General features: G+C 36.0%; 1 protein-coding gene and 1 long non-coding RNA gene across 10 annotated transcripts in view; both read right to left on the reverse strand.

The window, feature by feature from the left end:
- LOC138331104 (serine/arginine repetitive matrix protein 4-like) overlaps positions 1 to 26,097 on the reverse strand; it is a 131,310-nt gene that overhangs the window by 30,713 nt on the left and 74,500 nt on the right. For 3 of the 9 annotated variants that reach the window (XR_011209656.1, XM_069278562.1, XM_069278563.1), the window contains exons 4-6: positions 18,980 to 19,147; positions 12,985 to 13,059; positions 10,848 to 10,913 (exon numbers count right to left, since the gene is read on the reverse strand). Coding sequence is in view for 2 of the 9 variants with exons in the window: in XM_069278562.1 (XP_069134663.1) it covers positions 10,848 to 10,913; positions 12,985 to 13,059; positions 18,980 to 18,999 (161 nt within the window). In the remaining 7 variants the exon portion in view is untranslated. Of the gene's footprint in view, positions 1 to 6,811; positions 7,370 to 7,613; positions 10,914 to 12,984; positions 13,066 to 18,979; positions 19,148 to 26,097 lie in introns of those variants that run through there. The other 6 variants (XR_011209662.1, XR_011209659.1, XR_011209658.1 and 3 more) reach the window with 6 other exon arrangements.
- LOC138331106 (uncharacterized) lies at positions 6,812 to 7,555 on the reverse strand. Its single transcript, XR_011209663.1, has 3 exons — positions 7,528 to 7,555; positions 7,390 to 7,419; positions 6,812 to 7,283 (listed from the first exon to the last, which is right to left on the reverse strand). It is a non-coding gene; the product is annotated as an uncharacterized lncRNA (long non-coding RNA).

Below are 26,097 nucleotides of genomic sequence, written 5' to 3' on the forward strand. Positions count from 1 at the left end.
ATGGGTGTTTTGCCAAAAATCTAAGTATAAAAAAGCTTCAAATTGGCACGATCAGTCAACTTGACAGGTTAATATTTAATTTTTTTCTAGCTAATGTATTATCGATCATGCATTAATATCAAAGAAAAAGTAACCCTTTAAGACATAAAATATAAAACTGATATTGTTCAGTGTAAGTTTTTTTATAAATATTTGCATCTAAAGAGAACAAAAACGGTAATGCTAGCTAAATTCAAAAGGTTTTTCATGGTAAAATAACACCCTCCAACCCAAAAAGCAGAAAACAAATTCTGTTGCAATTATTTGGAGGTTAGGCCTCTATTTTTCGTATTTTTACTGGACTACATATACTGTAATTCCACATGCTTTTGTGGTGAATTAATTTTGCTTTTTAAACTGATTTTTTGCGGTGATTTAATATCGCAATTTAGAGGCATCTTGATACATGGTACCAAAGTCTGATGCTTTCTTGTGGTTAATCATTTTCATGATTTCTACTTACCCACAAAATTTAAATTACATACAAAAATAATTGATTCACAGTAACTTAAACCTTAATGTAACATTATTAATGCTTCAATGAGTTGTTCAAAGTGAAGTTGGAAAAGATAGACTTGGAATATCATATTCAAACTAGCTGACATTTAGCAATGAAATAGCTACAAAGTAATGAAACACAGAATAAGAAAACAATAAAAAGAACAAAAATAAAACAAAATTGGAGAATTTGTGGTTTAAAGTATCACCTGGTCAATGACAACAAGTATTTTTTGTTCTTGTTAAGCTATTCAAAATGTTACTGGAAAAATTCATTTAGAGCTATGCTTCTTTACGAAGAAATATTCATTTTTTACTTATTAATTACCAACTAAATTAAAGTGAATGTCCTAAGATATTTTTTTTTTACTAATTAGAGAGAAATTTAACAATTATTAAAACAAATAAACTCAGAACCATCACCATGTCTTAAACAACATCAAATTAAAATGTGAAGAAATCAACAAATATGCAAATAAAACCAAAAGATGATAATCATGAAAAGGAGAGAAACGAACAGTTATTACGGTAAGTCAAATAAAAAAAATCAAATGCTCTATACATTGTATTTTCCAGCAGACTCAGAATTTTTAAATATTTCTCAAATATAAAGCAGCAGATTATCTCCCCCTGAATTGTCTTTATCCAGACCATATTTGATCATCCAAAATTTATTAATATTGTAATCTAGAAAAAAAAAAAATATCAAAAAAATCAGCTATCTTAAATGTAATACAAAATGTAGTAAATTATCTTCTCCTGAGTCATCTATAACCAAACCAAATATATACTGTATTCATCCAAATTTGATTGATACTTTTTATTTTTTTTTGTTCTGCTTATTTCAAATATAACAAATTATCTCCCCCTTGAATATCTATATCCAACCTATCACTAGAACTTAATCACGAAGCTGAATCTCCTTGATGTTGATATTAAACACACTTATGCCACAGCCCATCCTCATCAAAAACAAATTGCAACTTGCACCATAAATCTATTTCAGCAAAATTCATGAAATTCTGGTACATCACTCCTGTTCAGACTCACACACAAATTAAGTGATTACGAAACACAATCTCCCGTAAATAAGAAGGATATAAGATTTTCATCATACAATGGAATATCTTTAAGAGGTTTACAGAATGGCCGTAGGACTCAATCTAAATCCTTGTTACATCGGCAAAACATTTTATCAGCTAGGACTTTACATATGATTGCGTGATTTATATGAGAAATATTTGGGATAGAAAAAGTGATTATCTATTTTGTTTCCCATCTAATTGCCTATAAGTGGATTTCACTGAGGTATATAGCATACCAGCTAACAAGTTTATTGGCAGATGGGCATCATGTAGTCCCTTTCAATTACAGTCTAGCTCAGTAAATGTATATTCAATGTAAATGCAAATCAGGACTCTTTCAAAATAGTCTGTTCATGTACATAGTTTACATACGCAGTAGTGATAATATTTCTCTAGAGATTTATATGGATCAAGATATTATTTGGTTTGATAAGTTTAACGTCATATTTATTTCTAAGCAACCAGGGTCATTTAAAGCATTGTTAAGTTCAATTGATTCAGAAAGCCTGAGTACCCTTATAAAAACCACTGACAACCAATCAGTATCTGGCAACAGCCCCACATGGGATTTAAACTCATGACCCAGAGGTGGAGGGCTTATGGTTAACCACTTGGCCACCAAGGATTACTGTGAGATGTATTGCAAAAATATCGTAGAACGAATGATGCTGATTTGTGTTAATATTTTACTCACTTTTATTTCCTTTAAATACAGTCACATTGTTAAAACGCTAGAGGTAGAATGTTAAGACACGCCTTAACCTCTCACCATAGAGCTATTAAATATGAAAATCTGTGATCCTATAAATATTACATATGTTGGTATTTCATCCCAGTAAAATTGAGATGTTCTATTACATAGAATTGTGTGTAATGTTCCAAAACCTCTGTGTCGTACAATGTCATCCATCTACGACGTAAAAGGTTCCGAGTTCTAGTATACACAGGGCCACACTGGGTGGTTTACATCCACAGTAGTTATTTCTGCAATCTGATTTCAATCACATTATGTGTTTTCGAGTTATTCCCCGAAGCAAAACCTACAAATTGCGTGCAAGTCAGCACAGTCAATGTTTATATGTAGTGCCAATATATATGACTGTTCCCACTCGTATACATGCATCTTTTGATATATATATAAAGTCCTGTTATGATGTCCAAATGTGTTTTATTCTCTATTGAATTGCATGTTTAATATCCTTGCTTATATTGCTTCAAACAATAACACATTGATAGGCTGTTGTATATGTAAGGATATTTGGTTTCGATCGCTTATAGATACAGAATGTATACAGAACGTTTTTTGTTATTCTGATATCAAGAGGGTCAGCGTACGTGAGGTTAGTGAGAGGGTCAGCGTACGTGAGGTTAGTGAGAGGGTCAGCGTACGTGAGGTTAGTAAGAGGGTCAGCGTACGTGAGGTTAGTGAGAGGGTCAGCGTACGTGAGGTTAGTGAAGTGCATGTATGTATGTAGTGCATGTATACTATAGGCTCTATCTCAAGAAGGACAGAATGATGAAAATTAAACCTGTATATATATGATAGATAGAGAAAACTCACCGCTAATAAACTCCACAGACACCAATTTATCCTGTACATGCATGTCTCGTTTCTACCCAAAGTGTGACAGATCCGTTTACAACACCGGCAGATATAGCTTTATGATTTGTTGGCCGTGGAAAGCTTAGCTGACATTTTAGTTAAAGTAACACTCTGCATGTCTTATCTGAACCAAATTCATCCCCAAAAATAACAGTATACATACAGACCCATTACTGGAATAATGACACTAAAAATTTCAAAAATTCTCCCGTAAAATAGTAACAAAAATAAAATTAACAGCCATTTTAATGCACTATCTCATTTATAAGAAAATCAATTTAAAAGTACAATTTTTTCTATTTTTCCAGGCTTGTGAAGGTTACCTTTTAGAAATGGGACCCATTCCTGGAATATTGACACTCAAAATTTCATCCAATTGCAATTTTAATATTAGAAAACCATGGCCAGATACTTATCCGTGCTATCTATAGTACAAAATTATTTCAAGTAGAATGACTCAAAGCCATTATCACCATCTCTATGTCCACATTCAATAGAAGTAAGACTTCGTTCACGTCACATTTAATTATTATGGACATATCTGGATCTGTATCACTACTAGACCTCCACAGATAACGACGGTCCATCAACGACAGCCTATTAACCCCTTAGAGTTTTGTCCATTGTCCAGCCAGCATAGTTCCGTTTCACCAGTGGGTGGTTATCCGTATTATATTATACGTTCTGGAAATGTTCCATCTTTTCACTACCTGATTTTTTCTATTAAGTGAACAAAGTTAGTTAGAATTTCTTTTTACCATATCGGTGAAAATAATATATTTCCTCTCACATGACCAGACATGAACTCCAAGCTGGTCCATTGGGAAAACTGGACGAAAGAAAAACCTTTTATATTTTCATTATTGAATAGATGTAAATAATGAAAATTTCACACATGATCTAGCATGAAAATCCATCTCATCAATCAAAAAAAATACCCAGGACCAGTTCAATATAATGGTATCGTTTTCAAAGAATAACTTTGACTACCTAGATGAATCAAATTTCTATTGTCATTCTTTCTCCTGTTTCATGATTTCTTGATTCTACAATGTCATTTAATCTAGCAAGTGCTGAAGGGGGAAGCTATGTCAGAGTGGACCGTTCAGTTGTTTATAGTCTGGAATATTACCACAAGCCCTCCAGTTCTTAGAGTCATTAGTTCAATTCCCATGTGGAAAAGTTACCAGGTTATCTGACCATAGGTCAGTGGTTTATCTTCGGGTACTCTGGCTTTTCTTACACATCCTAAACCTAGCATGTTCTTATGTGACCCTGGCTGTTAATGGACATTAAGCAAACCAAACCAAATCCTTACCATAACTGTCGACTTACACATATATAGTAAATTTCCTGATCAATTCAGTCCTCCAAGGATATAACTATAATTGCATATTCTTTAAAATCGTACTCGTCTAAACTTTAGCCTTATAATTGCCGACCTAGACGTGAAATCTATATTTAAAACCATTGTGTTAAAATGACGTCAAAACAAGAACATCTCAGCGATGCAGCTTTACACTAAACACTACAGACCAGTTTTAATATTCTCCAATCCATCGGTGACATTTACAAATTACAATTTCTGCTACTTGCATGCAGTTGTCACGTGTGTCAAGAGTTTTACTATCAATTGTTTCGTGTTTAGAATCGCGTATAAGATTCTTTGAAACGCGGATTCTTTTTTCAAGAGTGACTTTTTGTTTACAATTTTGTGCGGTAGAAAACTGAAGTCTCAGAGTTCTACAACGGTACAGCCAAAAGATAAATAAGAGATTTCCAAATATAATTGGATTTCCTTGCTATTTCTGGAACTTTGGTCAAATGGGAAATCATTTGAACAAGTGATAGTAGACATTTGCATCACAACACAGAGTCACGAGGTAGAAGTCTGACGTCAGTCGTTTGTCGAGTTAAAGATTTTACTTTTTAATCACTGAGAATTCCAATGTTAATTTGTCCTGGTGACAGCGTCCTACCTGTACTTAAATTAAAACTATAGTATAACTTATCCCAACCGGCGTAATCTGGGTCCTTGTATATATTGGCATACTTGTTTGGAATTTTCTTTCTGAATCTATATAGTACTTAAAAGCTGTATAATATGAAAACCTGTGGCTATACTGGTCAAATATTCTAGTCCTGGTAACATCTGGTTTAGACAGTAGCACTGTATATATGTCTGTGATTCAATCCCTAGTTTCTCAACAAAAACATTTTTGGTGTTTTACTTAACAGTCATTTTGTCGTTTGGTAAATCCAAATTATTAAAACTATTCAATTCACTTCTAACACACACAAATATGATGGGCTTAACAGACATGGTTTCGTGCTGTTTGTCCAAACTGCATGTGTACAACCTAATCCCAATAAGAAGCCCAGCTTTCAGTCGGAAACACTCAGTGTAATGTGCTCCTTTTTTCTTCTAAGAAGCACCATCAGTGAACATGAAGATGAATTATTTAAGATGACAAAACAGGATTCCTTGTCATTAGGCCGCGCATTAGAGCTCCACACGAAAATAAACAATCAGATTGTCATTGAGTCGTAATCTGATTAACTATTGCAGATCAGTCCTTATTGAGGTAAACAAGAGGATGGCTATGAGCAGCCGTTCTCAGGTAAAACACAGGTAAATATTGCATATAGCAGCCATATTGGTGTTGATGGGAACAGATGAAGTATAGCCATATGCAGTCAAACATGTCCATAGATTAGGAGTTATAGTTTTAGATATCTTTACCAAGAAAACAAGTTCTGCCTCTAATGAATTTTTTAATCTCAAAAATAATATAGTTTAAAGTGGATATGCAACAATCTGTAGGCCAATCAAGACAGAAGCATCAGGAAATGGTTTTTCGATTATTGACTCAATATTAAGGAAAAGGAATTTGCATAATGCTAGTCTGGAAAATTCGCAGTCCCAACAGATTGGGCTGGGGACGCAATTGATTGTTCAGATCATCATGGGTCCACTTTATTTGAAGTACTTGTGTCTTCATATTTGTCATAAAACCAGTTTTACTTTGTCTCTCTGTTAACTTTATCACAAAGCATTTTTTAAGGAGCTAATATCACCTGTCTTCTTGTTCACAATTTGATCACAGATTTGCTGACAAGAGCGGTCATTCATACACACTCATATGGCACTGTGGCTAAGTTATCCAATCTGATAAGAACACTGATTTATTAAAACCTTGAATCTACTGTTAATGTGTGACTATCATCAGATGTAGATATATTCCCCCTTCAGTTTTCTATTTGGATCCTAAATGGGCAGCGGCCAGAAATCAGTGTGTATTAAATCTTAATTCCTTCATTTGTTCATAAATAGACCATTACTAGAGGTAATTTACAGGTTACGATGCTCAGTTAGCTGGAAAAAATATCATTCATACATGTATATTAATCATACTTTAACCCATGAGATTTAACTGTTTGAAGACTTCATCAAGTACAAAAAGCACTTATAGCCACTTTTATCCAAATAGAAAACTGTAGGAAGGTCATCTGATGCTGATACCTTAACCATGAAATATCTATTTCATCTAATTCAAATATTGAAATAAAGAAAGAACTGCTAGGATAAGTTTCCTGTCACAAACCGGACCTTTAATTGCGAAAATGACATTTCACTTATTGAATGGCAAATAAAATACAAATATTTGATAATGACAGTATGATGCTGTCATCAGCTGATCAATAATACATACAGGAATTTTAATTTCATGAAAACAGCCAATGAAACGTGACACAGGCATGACAACATCTTCACATCTGATCTAGATCTCTGTAAGGTTACAATTTTTGCTATAAATAGACTTTATTTCATAAAGTGAACCCTACATACTGTGAAGATATTGTAATATATTCAAACTAATCTTGTGATATCTAAATTCACAATACATTTAAACCTGTCTATAGAGACCACTCAACAGACAAACCTGTCTATAGAGACCTAACAAGGGAAACCTGTCTATAGAGACCTAACAATGGAAACCTGTCTACAGAGACCACTCAACAGACAAACCTGTCTATAGAGACCTAACAAGGGAAACCTGTCTATAGAGACCTAACAATGGAAACCTGTCTACAGAGACCACTCAACAGACAAACTTGTCTATAGAGACCTAACAATGGAAACCTGTCTACAGAAAAAAAAACCTGTCTATAGAGACCACTCAACAGACAAACCTGTCTATAGAGACCACTCAACAACAAACCTGTCTAGAGACCATCAACATCAAACCTGTCTACAGAGACCACTCACAACAACCTGTCTAAGAGACCTAACAAGGAAACCTGTCTATAGAGACCTAACAATGGAAACTGTCTATAGAGGAAACCTGTCTATAGAGACCTAACAATGGAAACCTGTCTAAAGAGACCTGTCTACAGAGACCACTCAACAGACAAACCTGTCTACAGAGACCTAACAATGGAAACCTGTCTATAGAGACCTAACAATGGAAACCTGTCTACAGAGACCACTCAACAGACAAACCTGTCTACAGAGACCTAACAAGGGAAACCTGTCTATAGAGACCTAACAACAGACAAACCTGTCTATAGAGACTACTCAACAGACAAACCTGTCTATAGAGACCTAACAAGGGAAACCTGTCTATAGAAACCTGTCTACAGAGACCACTCAACAGACAAACCTGTCTATAGAGACCACTCAACAAACAAACCTATCTATAAAGACCACCCAAGGCACAAAGATAGAATGGTCATTATTGAAAGATGGTCTTTATACAAAGGTCACATGTTATATGACCATTGGTCATTTAGGACCTCAAGAAAGTGTTTTTGTTAAGCAGGTGGTCTTTATACAAAGGTGGTCATTAAGGTAGGTTTCAATGCATTATGTTACATTTATATTCTCTTGCCGGGTGTATTCTCAAAGCTCTTTTCCTCCAGATTACTTTGATAACTCAAAGCTGACAGATTGTATAACTCCAACAAGCTTCCGCTTGGAAACACACTTACAGCATGTGCCTAGTGGTTTAAGATTGTAAATGGATCATCACCTCTTCTGAAAATGTTTGGAGATGAAATCATGACTGTATTTCATTCTGTTTCATTGGCTGTTTTTTCATTAAAATCACTTCATGTTGATATGGAAACATATTAGAAGAATGTTTATGTAGAAAATAATTTTATTTATGGAACATATAGAATATAAAAATATGATTTTACTTAAGAAATACACATACCACGAAACCTTTTTATATATATATAACGGTGGAAATGATAGCATACCTGCTGATTGATACCCAACACACGTTACAGAGTTATCTGCCCTTGCTTGCAGATAAATACTAATTGTAGAGTCATGTTTTTGCAATTTCAACATGATACTTTTCAGAGTGAGTGATATGAGTTTTGCTCACAAAATAATGACTTCACAATGGCTACCTAAACACAAGGGAGAAACTCAGCAATAATCAAAGACGGACTACCCCTTCACATACTGTTTATATGCAGGTTATAGAGTCATCTCCCCCTACAAATCGCCAGGATTGTGACATCAGAGAAAATGACGAAATTTTCTACACAAGAAAACATGAATTAACAATCAATACTAGTGTACATGCAAGGGCAGATAATTCTGTAATGTACCAAAAAGAGATAGATCATAATTACCTATTTCTGTTCTCACGACTAGTTAAAAAGGGTGATGCTTTCACAAAGATATGATGAGCTCTTAGCCACAAGAGCTAGTCACAGGTGTGATTTCCAGAGGACTTTAATGTGCCAGTTTGCATGGTGTCATTAAAAAAGAGTCTTAGACAGTCACCAGCCTAGCTGATTATCTGAGACACTTTACCTAACTGCACTGAACAGCATGCAAGGAGACATCAAATTGCTCAGTGAGAAAAACAATTTTTTTGAATTTTTTTTATTTGAAATTTTCAAATAGATTGACATTTTGCTTTTACAAAACCTGGTCCTTTGTTCTTCATTTCCATTCCCAGGACATTGCAGATTATCTTTCAATTATTCACCCCTAAAGACACATTTAGGCTCTTCTAAATCAAAGACTAGACCAGTCCATTATGACATTTTAGGGGTGAACCAGTTATAAGCAGGTATGATATCAGTAATAAATTTATCTTAATTCCTGAAGATATGAAGATTACAACAAAAATGAGTAAGTGTAGTCGTATTATGTACAATGGCTCATGAAAGTCAGTATAAAACCATTATACACTAACAACGAAATTATGAAATATAATTAAAACAATAAAACATATTATCCACGACATCATGACAATACATATTTGTGGCTCAGCAGTTTAATATAAAAATTCCATAAAGAATCAAAAGGACAATTGTTTGTTGAACAGTCATCATTGGACATACACTTATGTCCCTTTTTATGGTGAAATTTTTAAAAATTTCAATTCCCAAAAGTTTGAACAAACGTAACATAAACAGAAGATAGAATGCAGCAATATTACCTTGGACATCTGAGAGATCAAATTTTCTCGCAGCTTAAACAATAAGCATTAAAAAATAAAAAGAAGAAAAAAGTTGTATGAGTGTATAGACATGAGAAATAAAACATGAAATAAAAAGTTGCTACGTCTGGTCAAATCGGCTCAAAACCAAATAAATTGAGATCATTCATTGATATATCTTAGCTTCAAGATACTAAATTAAAACAATTTTCCAAAATATATTTAAGTGAAATTTCAAATTCATACATATTTTTTTCAGATTAGCTTATTGTCTGATGTTATGACAATTGGCGTAAGAGGTCAAGCCTATAAAGGTCTTCTCATATCATATCAGGTAATCCATGTTGCCTAAGTATAATATTATTTTGGATGAATAATTTGTTGGTAAATGGAATTAAATCTCATTCATTTGGTTAATAGAGATGATTCTCCCCCGTCTTGTCAACCATAACACATCTAGTTATCTCCCCTTTAGGTCGACAGTGTTCACACTTGGTTATCTCCCATTTAGGTCGACTGTGTTCACACTTAGAAATCTCCCTTTGAGGTCAACTTTGTGTTAAAGTTTCAAGAAAACATCTAGATACTCTAATTTACATTGTATTACTGAAGTAAAAATGTCAGTTCTTTACTGCTCTAAACACTTAAAGTTAAACTTACATAAAGCAAGGTCTAACTTTCTTTGTATAACTTTCTTTGAACTTACTGATTCTCAACTGGAATAGTTTCCTCTTTGATGTGAACTCGAATTACTTGAACATAATTCTTCAAATGATATTTCAAAGTTATAAAACAGCAATTTAACTCTTTGAAATCATGCACAATAATATGTTTTAATGCCAACTATTAAAATTGAAAGGAATCCAATTTCCACAAAACAAAAAAATAAATCTGAGAGAAAAAAACAGGTTGTAGAGTTCTGATGCTAGAAAGATAAAAATTCACCTTGGTAACCACTAATACATTAAAAAATAATATATTTTTGTTTCTTTTTTTTTAATGAAGCATGCATTAAAATGAGATATTGGATGAATTGTTTGACAAGCCCTCCACAGCATGGGATTTAACATCGGTGAAGCGCAGCTTGAGGACAGAAATGTGATGAACAACTTGACAACATCGAGATATGACAACGGAAAACCGATCTACACCTACCGATCTCGCTTATGTTTTTTACTCTTCTTTTTCTTCTGTCTTCTCTCCGGGGAACTACTGTCGTCCCTGGAATTATCAATCGTAACAATATGGTAAAATACATTCTAGTTATAGCCCTAGTGTGAAAATATAACTACAGTATTAGACATGTGATTTCATAGCTATGTGTTAATAAGAACAGTTACAGTGTCTGATTTTATCATTTTTTGTTCTCTTTTTTTTTTAATAATACATGTAAAAATGTCACAAGATTCAACACAAACTGATTAATAAACTTTAAAACTATAATCTTCATTCAATATTTTTTCATTGACAGTGAAACAAGTTATACAACTTAACAAATCACTTTTGAGGGCCCGGATGTGTGTGAGGGGTCTTAAGAGTGGGAGTAACAAATCACTTTTGAGGGCCCGGATGTGTGTGAGGGGTCTTAAGAGTGGGAGTAACAAATCACTTTTGAGGGCCCGGATGTGTGTGAGGGGTCTTAAGAGTGGGAGTAACAAATCACTTTTGAGGGCCCGGATGTGTGTGAGGGGTCTTAAGAGTGGGAGTAACAAATCACTTTTGAGGGCCCGGATGTGTGTGAGCTAGGGGTCTTAAGAGTGGGAGTGTCCATAGAAAACCAATGGGATTGGACAAGTGACCACTGACCTTTTCCACATCTCCGTTAGGGGTTAACTACACGACTAAACCATCAAATACAACAACCAATGGGTCGGAAGAAAATCTAATTCTCATATTTCCTAATCTTTTATAGCATTGCTATCAATTGAATGCACCAAAATGTATTCATCTGTTTCAAATTTACTGAGAATTTTCTTATAGTATATTGCATGGACAGATATACATAACCTGAATAAATGTTGCCAACAAGACTTGGGAGCATTACAACCAGTCTGAATTAAGTGTCATTTTCACAGAAACAGAAGATGTTATATGACAGCAGTGCGGTAAACTACTCAAATCCTCTCTAGATGTCTAGAGTTTCACATAGAATATATGTCTTAGAATCCTAGAGAGAATTTGGTCTGGAGAAATAAGAAGTATATTTCCCAAGGCAAGTTTAACTTAGCACATACAACCTCTATAAGTACATATTACAGCTACATCTTACGTTTTATATCTACTTCTTTTAAAACTAATGCCAAAGTCTATATTCTTTTCAGGCACTTTACTTTTACACCTCCCCTCCCAGAAGAGTTCCTAGTTCTAAGTAATTGAATTCTAAGCCTATGTACCGATAATACCGATATAAAAACCAGACAGGATTAGCTACAGCTCATATGTCATTTACTATTAAGCGATTAGAACCCTCAGTACTTGAATATATATTGAAACTGCAGTTGTAGAAGCTCTTTTTATCCCATACTTCATAGGGATATCCTGTGGTTACTAGGGAAAAGATAACTCTATCTTACACAGGGGGGTGTAATACAGTTCACATGCACTAGAAAATTGTAAAGTTCTTAAGTTTGGGAGAAAAATAATCCAACATGATTGTTGTGTTAAATGTACAAGGATATGTCAACCCGAGTGTAAGATGTTCGCGTTGTTGGCCGACCAAAACCTTAGACTTGGGTTGAGATATCCATGATAATTCTACAGCTACAGGGTTAGTGATTGTAGGTGTTTTAGGAGAATGCAGTATATTGGGAGCTGTATCTATGTTTGGAGAGAGGTGTCCAGCATATATATTGGTTGTGTCTCCTTGTGATAAACTTGTTTTCATTTTAAAGTGCTACCTTACTAAAGCATTACCTACAATCAACAGATTTTAAAGATGCAGGAGCAGATGAATTAGTATTTTTCTTCAGCTACAAAACTTACTTAATACATCATTACCGCCATTGAAAAGTTTGAGGTTATAATAATTAATTGCGTATGCACCAAAAGAAAAACAAATTATTTATTATGAATTTGTGCGTTAATCAGACACACATAACACTTTTATACATCAGTTATTGTTCATATGATGGGTATCCTGTATGCTGTCGGCGGTGGAGCATCTTTAAAGTATACCTTAGCTCTTTCACCCCTATGTAACTTTAGTAGACTCTACCATCAATTGATCTGGATGAGTCCATTATGGCCTACAGTGGTGAAAGGGTTAAGAGAATAATTTGAAGTAAAATCATACCTGGATTTTGATTTCTTTTTCCGTTTTGGAGGAGGAGAAACTGACCTTTCTGATGAACTTGAGTCTCGTACTATACTGTAAAAATAAAGAAATATATAACGCCATTAAAATAGCATGACAATAATTGTATTAAGTCTTCACCATTATGATCATTTATGTCACAAAAGAATATGGAAAGGTCAGGGGTCACCTGCCTGATGAGGGTTTTTTCTCTGAGAACTCACACATTTAGATCCTTTATGCTAGGTTTACACTATGTTTCCGGCGACCACGTTAGCCCCGTTTGCCCGAAACTTTTTGGCTATTTTTGTCTCTGTATTCAAGTTGAGCTAGGTCTATATTTCTATTCATTACTACAAATAACTCCATGAAGTATCATATATGTACCAGGCCAGACAGTGATACTCCATCATATATTGCTTGCAACGTAAGACCGTAATAAGACGTAACACGCCGTATCACGTTGGGATTTCAATCGCTACAAGCCGTGATGTGGCTTGACAGAACGCATCAAAACGGTTATCATCCACCTTGGCTTGCCGTCAAAACCTTGACAAACCTGAACAAACCGGCACAAAACGTGCAGCTAATCTGAATCAACCGTAATAAAATGTGGAAAAAACGCAACAGAACCTCATAAAACTTGAAATCACCTTGGGAGTCCGGGTAACATGCTTGCTGCCCGTTCCACCACGGACCGTCTGGAAGTTTTGTTACGGCCTCGAACGCACTGTTACGTTTTGTTAAGTCACTCCCGTTTTATTACGTACTGTGGCGTTCACCATCTGTACCATGACTGCCGTGGCAAATTTTTGGACAGTTTAAAAATCTGGCACGGTATCCACGTTTGTCTATCACGTCCTTCTGCGTTGTCTCACGTTGTCTCGCGGTCACCACGTTTTGTCCACAATGGCCTGAAACGGGGCTGCCGTGGCCGCCGGGAACATAGTGTAAACCTAGCATTAGGCATGCTTACTGGTACATCTGGGTCTTTAACAGAGATTTGTTTAAGTTATAGAAATTCTTTTAGCAATTGATATATATAATAAGTTAATAAGTTTATTGTATTAGTTAGAACCTAATCAAATACTCTTGGTTGAGAAATAATGTTGTGTGTATTTTAGAGGTTAAAAAACCATTGTGCTCAGAAGGAGAAGTATGGAATGCATGGGTTCGAATGCACTTAAGCTACACATACCATACCAGGTAACTCAAATCAGGTGAGTATTCATCTGGCTCCGGGACCATGAAAGAATCTTAGACTTAAGTTTAGACTTAGCTAATAATTTTGGACTTAAAACTTTTTCATGATCTTGAGGTCTGGTTTTAGTTGGTATTACCGGTAGTTAATGTTGTTAGTAGCAGGCACTCAATGTTCTATTTTTGAAAAGAAAAAAAAATATAAACTTTACTTATTTTACATGCTTGCGAAACAAGTTATACAACTTCTGCAAATCACTCTCGATGGCCCGGATGTAAGCGCGTGAGGGATCTTAGTGTGGGAGGAAACCTGAGTGCCTGTAAAAAACCCACGTGATCGGTTAGGTGACCCCTGACCTTTTCAAGTCGTGCCAGGGATTGAACACCGGACAGCTAGGTGAAAGGCGAGTGGCTTAACCACTACACCACCTGATCACCAAGTTCTATTTTCCAAGTCCTACCTATTAAATCAAATTTATTTTTGTTTCTTACAAATAAGCAATGTTCAAATTCATGCATTTGCATTCAAAAATTTAAAAATGACCATGTGGGCAGCCATGCAACAGCTTTCATTTGTAATTCATTATCAAAATCTTGCTTGCTCAAAACATGTGCTTCTTTTTGCAATAACAGATTCTTCTTGCAAATTTTAAGCCGAGAATCCTTGACCTTGAGAAAACCAACCTCAGCAGAATCAAGAGTTTTATCTCCATCATTGTTCTCCTCACAGGAATTGAGACTACAACACGAGAGTGTGACTGGCAGACAACAAGCCACACTGACTTTGTCAACAATCCCTGTTCGTTCCCGATCAAGCGGCAAACAAACCTTTAAGTGTCCAACGCGGAATTCAAAATCCACAAAAACAACTAGCTAATTACTCTCGAGCACAGAGGAGCTGCTACTCACAGAAGCGTAATGAAACTAGCGTAAATACATAAATTATGATACTTTTTGTTAAACCGCTGAAATTCAAACAATTGTGGTTTTAACAGCAAAACAAGCAAAATTAAAGCGGCAAGCATCAAGGTTGAAATGACATTGGAACACAGGATACTACAGCAAGTTAAGGAATTGATAGCTGTTTCAAAATTCTATTGGTGTTTTTGTGTTATGTCAACTAAAGAGCACAATAGTCTATTGTTGACCTATACAACCTAAACAAATACAACTAAAACACAGTTATAACGAACCTCTGCGGACCACCAAAATCACTTATATACATAGTTCTTAATACACATATTACAGTCCATATATTACAGGGACCATGATGGGAATGATATTTACTATGTTATAACCTCGTATTTGTTGTAAGAGTGTTTGTTATAAATGTGATTCACTGTATTATGAATTGATTTCATTATCAATCGTGAATTTATACCTCGGCTCAAACAGCAAACCATTTTAGATTCTGTACATCTTGTTTGTCGCGATAAAACTAGCGTAACGATTGGGACAGGCATAAGTTACAGCGATCCTTCAGCGTGGCGACAATATAATATTGTCTCCACTTTCAACAACCAGAGTTATTACACCCGCTATACTCCTAAAATCTCACAGCTGCTTCCGGAGGAAATCTTGCTGTTCTTCGGAAAGGTCTTGTTGTTTTCACAGGATTTTCATTTCAACTTTATTAGGCCTGTCTTGTCATTTGTGAAGCAAATGATCATGGTTTTCACAGTGAACAATCTACTGTTTGATGAACACTCACTGATCCAGCTCTGGTAATTTTTACTAACAAGTATTGTTTGATGAACACTCACTGATCCAGCTCTGGTAATTTTTACTAACAAGTATTGTTTGATGAACACTCACTGATCCAGCTCTGGTAATTTTTACTAACAAGTATTGTTTGATGAACACTCACTGATCCAGCTCTGGTAATTTTTACTAACAAGTATTGTTTGATGAACACTCACTGATCCAGCTCTGGTAATTTTTACTAACAAGTATTGTTTGATGAACACTCACTGATCCAGCTCTGGTAATTTTTACTAACAAGTATTGTTTGATGAACACTCACTGATCCAGCTCTGGTAATTTTTACTAACAAGTATTGTTTGATGAACACTCACTGATCCAGCTCTGGTAATTTTTACTAACAAGTATTGTTTGATGAACACTCACTGATCCAGCTCTGGTAATTTTTACTAACAAGTATTGTTTGATGAACACTCACTGATCCAGCTCTGGTAATTTTTACTAACAAGTATATGTTTAATTTAAGTGTATTTTTTTTGGGTCCTTGATTTTACAGCCAGTATCATTTTACTCAAGGTTGAATTTCTGTGTTTTTTTAGAATCCTTTTTACAGTCAGGGGTATTTTACTTATACGTATATACCGTATTTTCCCTATTAAAAGCGCCTCCTCTAATAAGGGTGCCCCCACGTTTTTTGCTGAAAAAAATCAACTAATTTCATACAATTTTTGTGCCAGTTGTGACAACTTGTCTTTGCAGACGCTAATAAAATACTGTTTCACATCAATCTTATGCTTAACAGATATCAGATCACCTTGTATAAGCACTAAATTTATTGCATTGGACAACTTAGGACATCATTGCCAAGTGTTTACACATAGAAACAGTGAGATGGCCATGTTCAAAACAAAACGTGTCACTTGAATGCCCCACACATGTGTATGGATGAAGACTAACTGGCAACAACATTTTAGCGATATCTATACAGGTTTTATGAATACTTACTGTATATCTATGATAATGGTTCCTAAATAACATGAATGTTATCATTTCTAAGCATTTTATTGTGTGCTCTTGTCGGTATTTCCCATCTGCCACAAAACAAAAGTAGTGATCGAAAGCACAGTCCGCCATTTGTGTACGCATGGTAAACAAACAGGCTGGCATGAAATGCCAAAATTTTGTGAAAAAGACATATTTTACGAATGTCTTATACTTCTGGTGCATACATTTCTTCATAATTATGTTCAATACTAACACTTGACTTCAAAACGCAAGTTGGTTATAGTAAGTTTCAGAAAAATAGAAAACTAAAAGCAAAATGACTATAGTCTGTTTCAGAAAAAAACATCTAAAAATGGTCTCAAATAACGGCGCCCCCTCGGCCATTTACCCGCGCCCGGCGCCCTCATTAGGGAAAATACGGTAGGTTTAATTTTGGTGGGTTATAGGTCCTTTTTATAGCCAGGGGCATTTAAGAATGAGACAGGTTTAGGAAGTAGGGGAATCCTTTAAGCCAGAGTAGCTGGAGAAAAATAGTTACTGAGCTGAAGTAGAGGGCCATATGCAGTGATAATATGTTGAAACAACTTGGACAATGTGGTCCAACTGTAAATTGTACAGTAATTATACCAAATAATTGTCATGTATGATAAATTTTTGCAGGTTTTATATAGGAATTGTGAAAAAAAATCCACATAAAAAGGCTAAGGCTATTTAGGCAATAGAAAGGCAATAGCGCAATAGAACCAAATGTTTTGACAATAAATCACGAAAATAAGTCACCATAAATAGTAGTCATGAATGAAAACGCTAAAATAAAGTCACCACAGAAATACATTGGTTTATAGTAATTGATAATTTAACTCTGCTATAAAACAGATTTGTTTTCTCTCATGAATTACACAAAATGAAAGCAAACCCCCATGTCTCATAAATTACACAAAATGAAAGCAAACCCCCATGTCTCATAAATTACACAAAATGAAAGCAAACCCCATGTTACAAATGACTATTTTAATTACACTTGGCTACCTCAGAGACTTGCTCATCTGTTTAACGAACAACAATTAATTAACTAAACTGATTTGATATTAATGGTTGATGGTGTGAGGAATGCACGACCCAGAAACTGTGGGGTCTGACCCTATTTATCTCGACCCAGAAACTGTGGGGTCTGACTCTATTTATCTCGACCCAGAAACTGTGGGGTCTGACCCTATTTATCTCGACCCAGAAACTGTGGGGTCTGACCCTATTTATCTCGACCCAGAAACTGTGGGGTCTGACCCTATTTATCTCGACCCAGAAACTGTGGGGTCTGACCCTATTTATCTCGACCCAGAAACTGTGGGGTCTGACCCTATTTATCTCGACCCAGAACTGTGGGGTCTGACCCTATTTATCTCGACCCAGAAACTGTGGGGTCTGACCCTATTTATCTCGACCCAGAAACTGTGGGGTCTGACCCTATTTATCTCGACCCAGAAACTGTGGGGTCTGACCCTATTTATCTCGACCCAGAAACTGTGGGGTCTGACCCTATTTATCTCGATCCTACATGTTCTATACTACCCTGACAAAGCAATTAGGGATTGATTTGATTAGTGTTCACAAATTAAGTTAAATTCGGCAAGATATATTACTGAATCAAACAATTAAGCTGGTTGTCAGCTAGTACGTGATTCTGTTTAATAGAATGACCAAACATTGCAGCTCCTTCTTAGGTGACTACGAATTGAGGATGCCTTCTAGTAGTTCTAATTATGGACGTGTCGCCACCCGTCAATCAAAACCAAAAGTGCAGACTTAAAACGAAAATTCAAATTTTCTTCTTTAGGTATGTATTGCGAATAGTCGGATTTTGACCTAACATTGTTTCAAGAAATTGTGGCTAGGTCATATCCTGAAGATATCTGGTGTAATCTTCATCCTCCCACTTCAAGATAACATAAAAACTCAATCATGCACCCCTGAAATTTCATAATGGACTGGTCTATAGTCTCAGTTTTAGAAAGCCTAACTAAGCCCCGCGGGTGAAACTGCAATGGCAACCAGACTGTTGTTGGCTGCCTTACTAATATTTCTTCCTTACCTGTACTTTTTCTGGGCCATGGCGAGTGCTTTGGCTGCGTCTTCCTTGGCTTTGCGATCGGGATCAAACGAGGACCCATCCACATAGTGGTCGCTGATGCCGAATGCCTCTTTGAGACGAGCATTTTTCTGTTGTGTAGCTTCAGCGATCTGGTGACTTTCCTTTGCTCTGTAATAAAATAAAACAAAATTTAAACCCAATTCTCACTCAAATTTGCGATCTGGTGACTTTCTTTTTCTCTGTAATAAGACATATTTCACAATTTTTTTATACCAACTCTGTAAGGCCTGAAGTGGTTCTAAAGCTTATTTAGTGACAATGCTAAACAATTTGTTTACAAATGATGAGGTTTTCTGTAGATAATCAGAATCACTTCTTCCTAATATTGAACTGTTAGACAATGAAAATGCATGAACCAAGGGCAATATGCTATACTATGCAGCATGAACAGTTTAGAAATGAAAATGTAAGTAATATATTGTGACATTTCTGAATGTATTTTTTTAGCTATATTTATAGAAACGAACAAATATTTTAAGAATTAAAACAAACTGAACAGATTTTTTTTTGTTTTTTTTTTATTAGAGAAATATTCTATAACAGACAGGGAAATTTAAGATGGTCTCCCAAGTTTACTACATGTTGTGTAGTGTGAAGTCGTGTTTTGAGAGAATGCGGTATGTTGGTGTTGTGTCTTCTTGTATAGTGGAGATTGGCCCTTTTTATAGTGCTATATCACTGCACCATGCCTCAGCCTCTATAGTGAAACACAGAACAAGCACATCCCATGGCCACCTGGTCACATTATACAATGTACTGATGAGGCTAAACCAGCCATCAATGTCACTTTCAATCACTTTAGTGAGGAATTCTTTAAGAAGCAGAGTACTGGTTTTAACCATTGTTGTACACATATGTCCTTAAGTTAAACATTATCGTTTTCATTTGGAAGCTGTAAACAAACCCTTTATTTTTCTGTGAAGCACCCGCTATAGTTACTATTGAAACATATTAAGTTCTCCAAAGAATGACAAATTGTTGAACATTAGATGGAAATGCTCCCGTAAAAATAAACTCAGATACATCAAGATTGATAAATATCTGAAACAATATTACATATTTTCTGTCATCTTCAGGAAAAACATTCTGTGCTGTTACAATTAAGTAATCAAAGCTTCCTTAGTTATCATTTGTAGTAAGTGATGAGGTTTCATTAGCCATGAGGGCAGTTCTGATACATAAAACTATCTTTGTGTGTGAGAGTTAAACCTATAAACTGTAGCAATAAATCTGGTAACTAACTAGGTAGTGCTGTGCCAATGGGGCACTGTCATACAATTTTGCTTCAAAACTGTGTCAGGATTGAAAATTATTATTACACTGCACCAGGAGATACGGGAGATTTATCACCTTATAGCAAATGTTAAATTAACCCAAGTCACATAAAACTATAAAGACAAACTCCTACAGTTGTTAGACAAGATTTATTGTAACCAAAATGAATCCCTAAAGTTTCCCTGATACTAAAAACTGTCAATCAGGGCTACGAAAAAATGATAACTTGTATCCATGGCAACAGTTCTGTTAGTAGATATCTGATGAATAATTAAGAAAAAGTTAATTTTTTATATACCAAACTAACATGACTAAATCACTTGACAAAGATCTGTCTTACTTTGTATCCTTTTCATTTCATGAGCCTTGGATTGCAAATATGAATAAATTCCTGAAGAAAAATATTAATTAATGGTAGCAATGGCCAATTTTTGGACATTTCCTCCATGCATATATATATACAAGATGAGCAATTAAGAAAACATTTTTTTTATCAACTAAACCAACATGAAAACATCATCTGGCAAGGATTACCAACTGAACAAATATAAAGACAATTCCTTAAGAAAATTTAACCATTTTAGAAATGTCGGAGCCATTATGGCTGACACTTTTGCGGCCCTGCTATCCCTGCATCAAAGTCTGACTGCTATATTCTGTTGATGCAATACATTGAAGTACAAACCACAGGTACAATATTAGTGGAACACTGCCATTGCAATGATTTGTCTTTCCAATGACTTATGTATGAGACGAATGGTCAATAATATCTAAATCAATAAGGCACATAAACTCGTTAAACAAACTGATCTGTATCCATTTTGTGTGAAATTACAACATCCCAGGACATTTCTTTGAAAAAAATTCACAACAGGAATCTTTAAACCTGTTTCAACATGTGTGGGAATTCACTTTTTGTATCATCAGTATCTTAGCTTTGGTGGCAAGATAGCTAGCTAGCTCAGACTCTTGACAATCTACCACTTAAAAGCCCTTTGGATTCACATTTGGTTATCAAATGGTTTATTGGTCAAACATTCCACCATTAACTTTCTAACTTAATGATCATAATGTGGTCAAGCTGTTGAGGTGAACCATTCTCAGCTTATTATCCCCCTCTGAGCCACAAATCTAAGACTCATGGCCTCCACCATCAAATCATGGGAAGTTCTTGTATATGACTATCAATTCAAATTGTTGTTAAAATAACAAGCATTTGGTATATATGACTTTCACTTATGAACAGCCATTAATTTTAATATACCTGTATACTTCGCTGTAAAACCAGCACTATAAAACATATTCTGTTCTACATGCAATAACGCGAGTTTGTTCTTTGTCAATGAAACAATACATAAAGCAACACAATATACAGAAGATTGCGATACGTCTATCGGTTTTTAACTGATTACTTTTGGCTGTGGCTAGCTGGTATGGGGATGTACGGGCAGAGAGCAATACACAGATAGAACTGTCTGACACACGCAATGTTAGAGATTTTATTTACACACCGGAGGATTGAAGATATCGCACGACACTGAGCATTAGAACATCTCCTAAAACAGCCAATACCTGCTCTATACCGTGTGCCAAAGCCCCTGGATCACACATTACCTACGGTCGGCTATCATGCATTCTTTATATTTCTTACAAATGATAGGCCATCAGACAGCTTTATTGGGGATGTTCTGGAAACTTGTCTGACATATTGTTTGTGACTTAGGTACAGAATGTGGATCAGTAACCCAAACATAAAGGACTGAGCTAATAATTACAGAACAGACAGCTTATAAAGTCACTCTCAACTTGTCAAAGTTTTATACAGATTAAACATAGGTATCTAAGACCCATCGCACGCTTACATCTGGGCCATCGAGAGTGATTCACATAAGTTGTATCTCACTTGTTTCTCAATCAATGTAAAACAAATAAAGTTTACATTTATTAAAACATAAGAGGATCATGAACTGTGCCAGCTTGTGCAAGTCCACATTAATTACAAGGCATCAGAGTCACAAGTATGGAGCTCAAAGTCAAGTACACACCTAAAGACAGATGCAACAAATTTGTAATCTAAATACTGATTGGCTGGTGGATTTTAAGTATTAACCATTCTCCACTGATATTACATTGTGTTAAACACATTATAATATGACACATTACATGTACTACAGAGTATATTCAATTGGCAACGCGTTCGATAATGTATAGATTTCATTTCTATTGTATGGAGAGTATCATTTTGGAAATTTTAAACTAAAAAGCTATAAGAAAGAATTTAACATTTTCTGTAATTCTGTAATTCTGTAATTCAATATTGTATCTATATAACTTCATGTAAAGTACTATAAGATTCAGTGCATGGGCTGAAATTTAATTCCATCTCTCCCTAAACGACTGCCGTCCCCCAAGCCCCATTTTAGTGAGCACGGATTAGTTTTTGTTAGAGATTTAATAATACTTGTGAGTAAGACTGTGATTAGGTAATCTGACTTAACATTGTGTCAGTCCACAATGTTGCTATAAGTTATGACCTTATCTAAAAATATGATGATCCGATAAAGATGAAAATAGCAGGTTCTATCACGATGCTATACGAGTGTGAAAACTAGAAGGTAAACTTGAGAATGCATGGATACAGATTTTACTATATTTGTTCTCAAATACTGTATAGTAGTTACAATTTGTGGATGGTTTATCTCCACATTTTCATTGAAATCCTCAAATTTTAAACACCAGCAAGTATATATGCCCCAAATACAAAACAAAGTATTGATGTCGTAAATTCAAAGCGCTTTACAGTTTAACTTCCTCCCCACCAAGAGAGGAAATAAAATCAAAAGAGGTGGGGGTTCAATTTACAGACAATGTTCCTCACTATGATACATCCGTGTATTGGCTGCCATCTTGGATTTTTGAATGTCTGTCATTTGTAGTGTTAAAGTTATCATTAGATCAGACAGGAATTTGTATACAAATCCAATATTTTGTCATGAGGAACCTTCAGATTGTTTTGCTGCAATTGAGACGAAATTCACAAACTTGTTTGTTCACTGCCATAAAGATACTTTTGGTGCAAGGTGACAAAACAAGATCTTATGAGTCAAACCTGCCTATAAAGGACACCTGTCTATAAAGACAGATTCATCAACCCTATTTCATGCAAATTACTATATCATCGATCTCCATATAAAGGACACCTGTCTATAAAGGATAATTTTGCTATGTCACTTTTGTGTCCTTTAGTATATAGATCCAAAAGTTGAACAGCTGTACTTTAACTCTGAGTTCATACTAACAATTAAACTATAAAATCATTTCAGCGCCTCATAACTTTCGACTACGTTTTCAGTTTAAGCATGCAGTATGCAATCTTTCTAATCTTTACACCCATCAACATTGAGGAAGTTTTTCTGTAGATCCCTCAGTATAAATCTATGTGTTGCCTTTCTATGTACTTTGGGTGTACCTTGTAACCTTAACTTGCTACATTTGTTTAACAGAAAATGTGACATTGATTATTCTAAAGTCATTTATTACAGAGTAGAGGATAAGAAGTTGTCAAGTCAGACGAGCTCTCTCGAGGTAATACCGATTAAAAGTCTAAAGGGAATTATTCATATTCGTCTTGAAAATTCCCATAAGTACTTTGGGTATAGTAAATGTTTACTGGTATTAACTGAATCAGTGGTATGGCCATACTGTGACTAAAGTCACTAGAGAACTCAGTGGTATGGCCATACTGTGACAGAAGTCACTACAAAACTCAGTGGTATGGCCATACTGTGACAGAAGTCACTAGAGAACTCAGTGGTATGGCCATACTGTGACAGAAGTCACTATAGAACTCAGTGGTATGGCCATACTGTGACAGAAGTCACTATAGAACTCAGTGGTATGGCCGTACTGTGACAGAAGTCACTACAGAACTCAGTGGTATGGCCATACTGTGACAGAAGTCACTAGAGAACTCAGTGGTATGGCCATACTGTGAATGAAGTCACTACAAAACTCAGTGGTATGGCCATACTGTGAATGAAGTCACTACAAAACTCAGTGGTATAATGGCCATACTGTGACAGAAGTCACTACATGACTAAGTGGTATGGCCATACTGTGACAGAAGTCACTACATGACTAAGTGGTATGGCCATACTGTGACAGAAGTCACTAGAGAACTCAGTGGTATAGCCATACTGTGACAGAAGTCACTAGAGAACTCAGTGGTATGGCCATACTGTGACAGAAGTCACTAGAGAACTCAGTGGTATGGCCATACTGTGACAGAAGTCACTACATGACTAAGTGGTATGGCCATACTGTGACAGAAGTCACTAGAGAACTCAGTGGTATGGCCATACTGTGACAGAAGTCACTAGAGAACTCAGTGGTATGGCCATACTGTGACAGAAGTCACTAGAGAACTCAGTGGTATGGCCATACTGTGACAGAAGTCACTAGAGAACTCAGTGGTATGGCCATACTGTGACAGAAGTCACTAGAGAACTCAGTGGTATGGCCATACTGTGACAGAAGTCACTAGAGAACTCAGTGGTATGGCCATACTGTGACAGAAGTCACTAGAGAACTCAGTGGTATGGCCATACTGTGACAGAAGTCACTAGAGAACTCAGTGGTATGGCCATACTGTGACAGAAGTCACTAGAGAACTCAGTGGTATGGCCATACTGTGACAGAAGTCACTAGAGAACTCAGTGGTATGGCCATACTGTGACAGAAGTCACTAGAGAACTCAGTGGTATGGCCATACTGTGACAGAAGTCACTAGAGAACTCAGTGGTATGGCCATACTGTGACAGAAGTCACTAGAGAACTCAGTGGTATGGCCATACTGTGACAGAAGTCACTAGAGAACTCAGTGGTATGGCCATACTGTGACAGAAGTCACTAGAGAACTCAGTGGTATGGCCATACTGTGACAGAAGTCACTAGAGAACTCAGTGGTATGGCCATACTGTGACAGAAGTCACTAGAGAACTCAGTGGTATATACTGTGACAGAAGTCACTAGGAACTCAGTGGTATGCCATACTGTGACAGAAGTCACTACATGACTCAGTGGTATGGCCATACTGTGACAGAAGTCACTAGAGAACTCAGTGGTATGGCCATACTGTGACAGAAGTCACTAGAGAACTCAGTGGTATGGCCATACTGTGACAGAAGTCACTAGAGAACTCAGTGGTATGGCCATACTGTGACAGAAGTCACTAGAGAACTCAGTGGTATGGCCATACTGTGACAGAAGTCACTAGAGAACTCAGTGGTATGGCCATACTGTGACAGAAGTCACTAGAGAACTCAGTGGTATGGCCATACTGTGACAGAAGTCACTAGAGAACTCAGTGGTATGGCCATACTGTGACAGAAGTCACTAGAGAACTCAGTGGTATAGCCATACTGTGACAGAAGTCACTAGAGAACTCAGTGGTATGGCCATACTGTGACAGAAGTCACTAGAGAACTCAGTGGTATGGCCATACTGTGACAGAAGTCACTAGAGAACTCAGTGGTATGGCCATACTGTGACAGAAGTCACTAGAGAACTCAGTGGTATGGCCATACTGTGACAGAAGTCACTAGAGAACTCAGTGGTATGGCCATACTGTGACAGAAGTCACTACAGAACTCAGTGGTATGGCCATACTGTGACAGAAGTCACTACAAAACTCAGTGGTATGGCCATACTGTGACTAGAAGTCACTAGAGAACTCAGTGGTATGGCCATACTGTGACAGAAGTCACTAGAGAACTCAGTGGTAT

Source organism: Argopecten irradians, chromosome 9 (assembly GCF_041381155.1).
Source record: "Argopecten irradians isolate NY chromosome 9, Ai_NY, whole genome shotgun sequence".
Taxonomy (NCBI): Eukaryota; Metazoa; Mollusca; class Bivalvia; order Pectinida; family Pectinidae; genus Argopecten; species Argopecten irradians.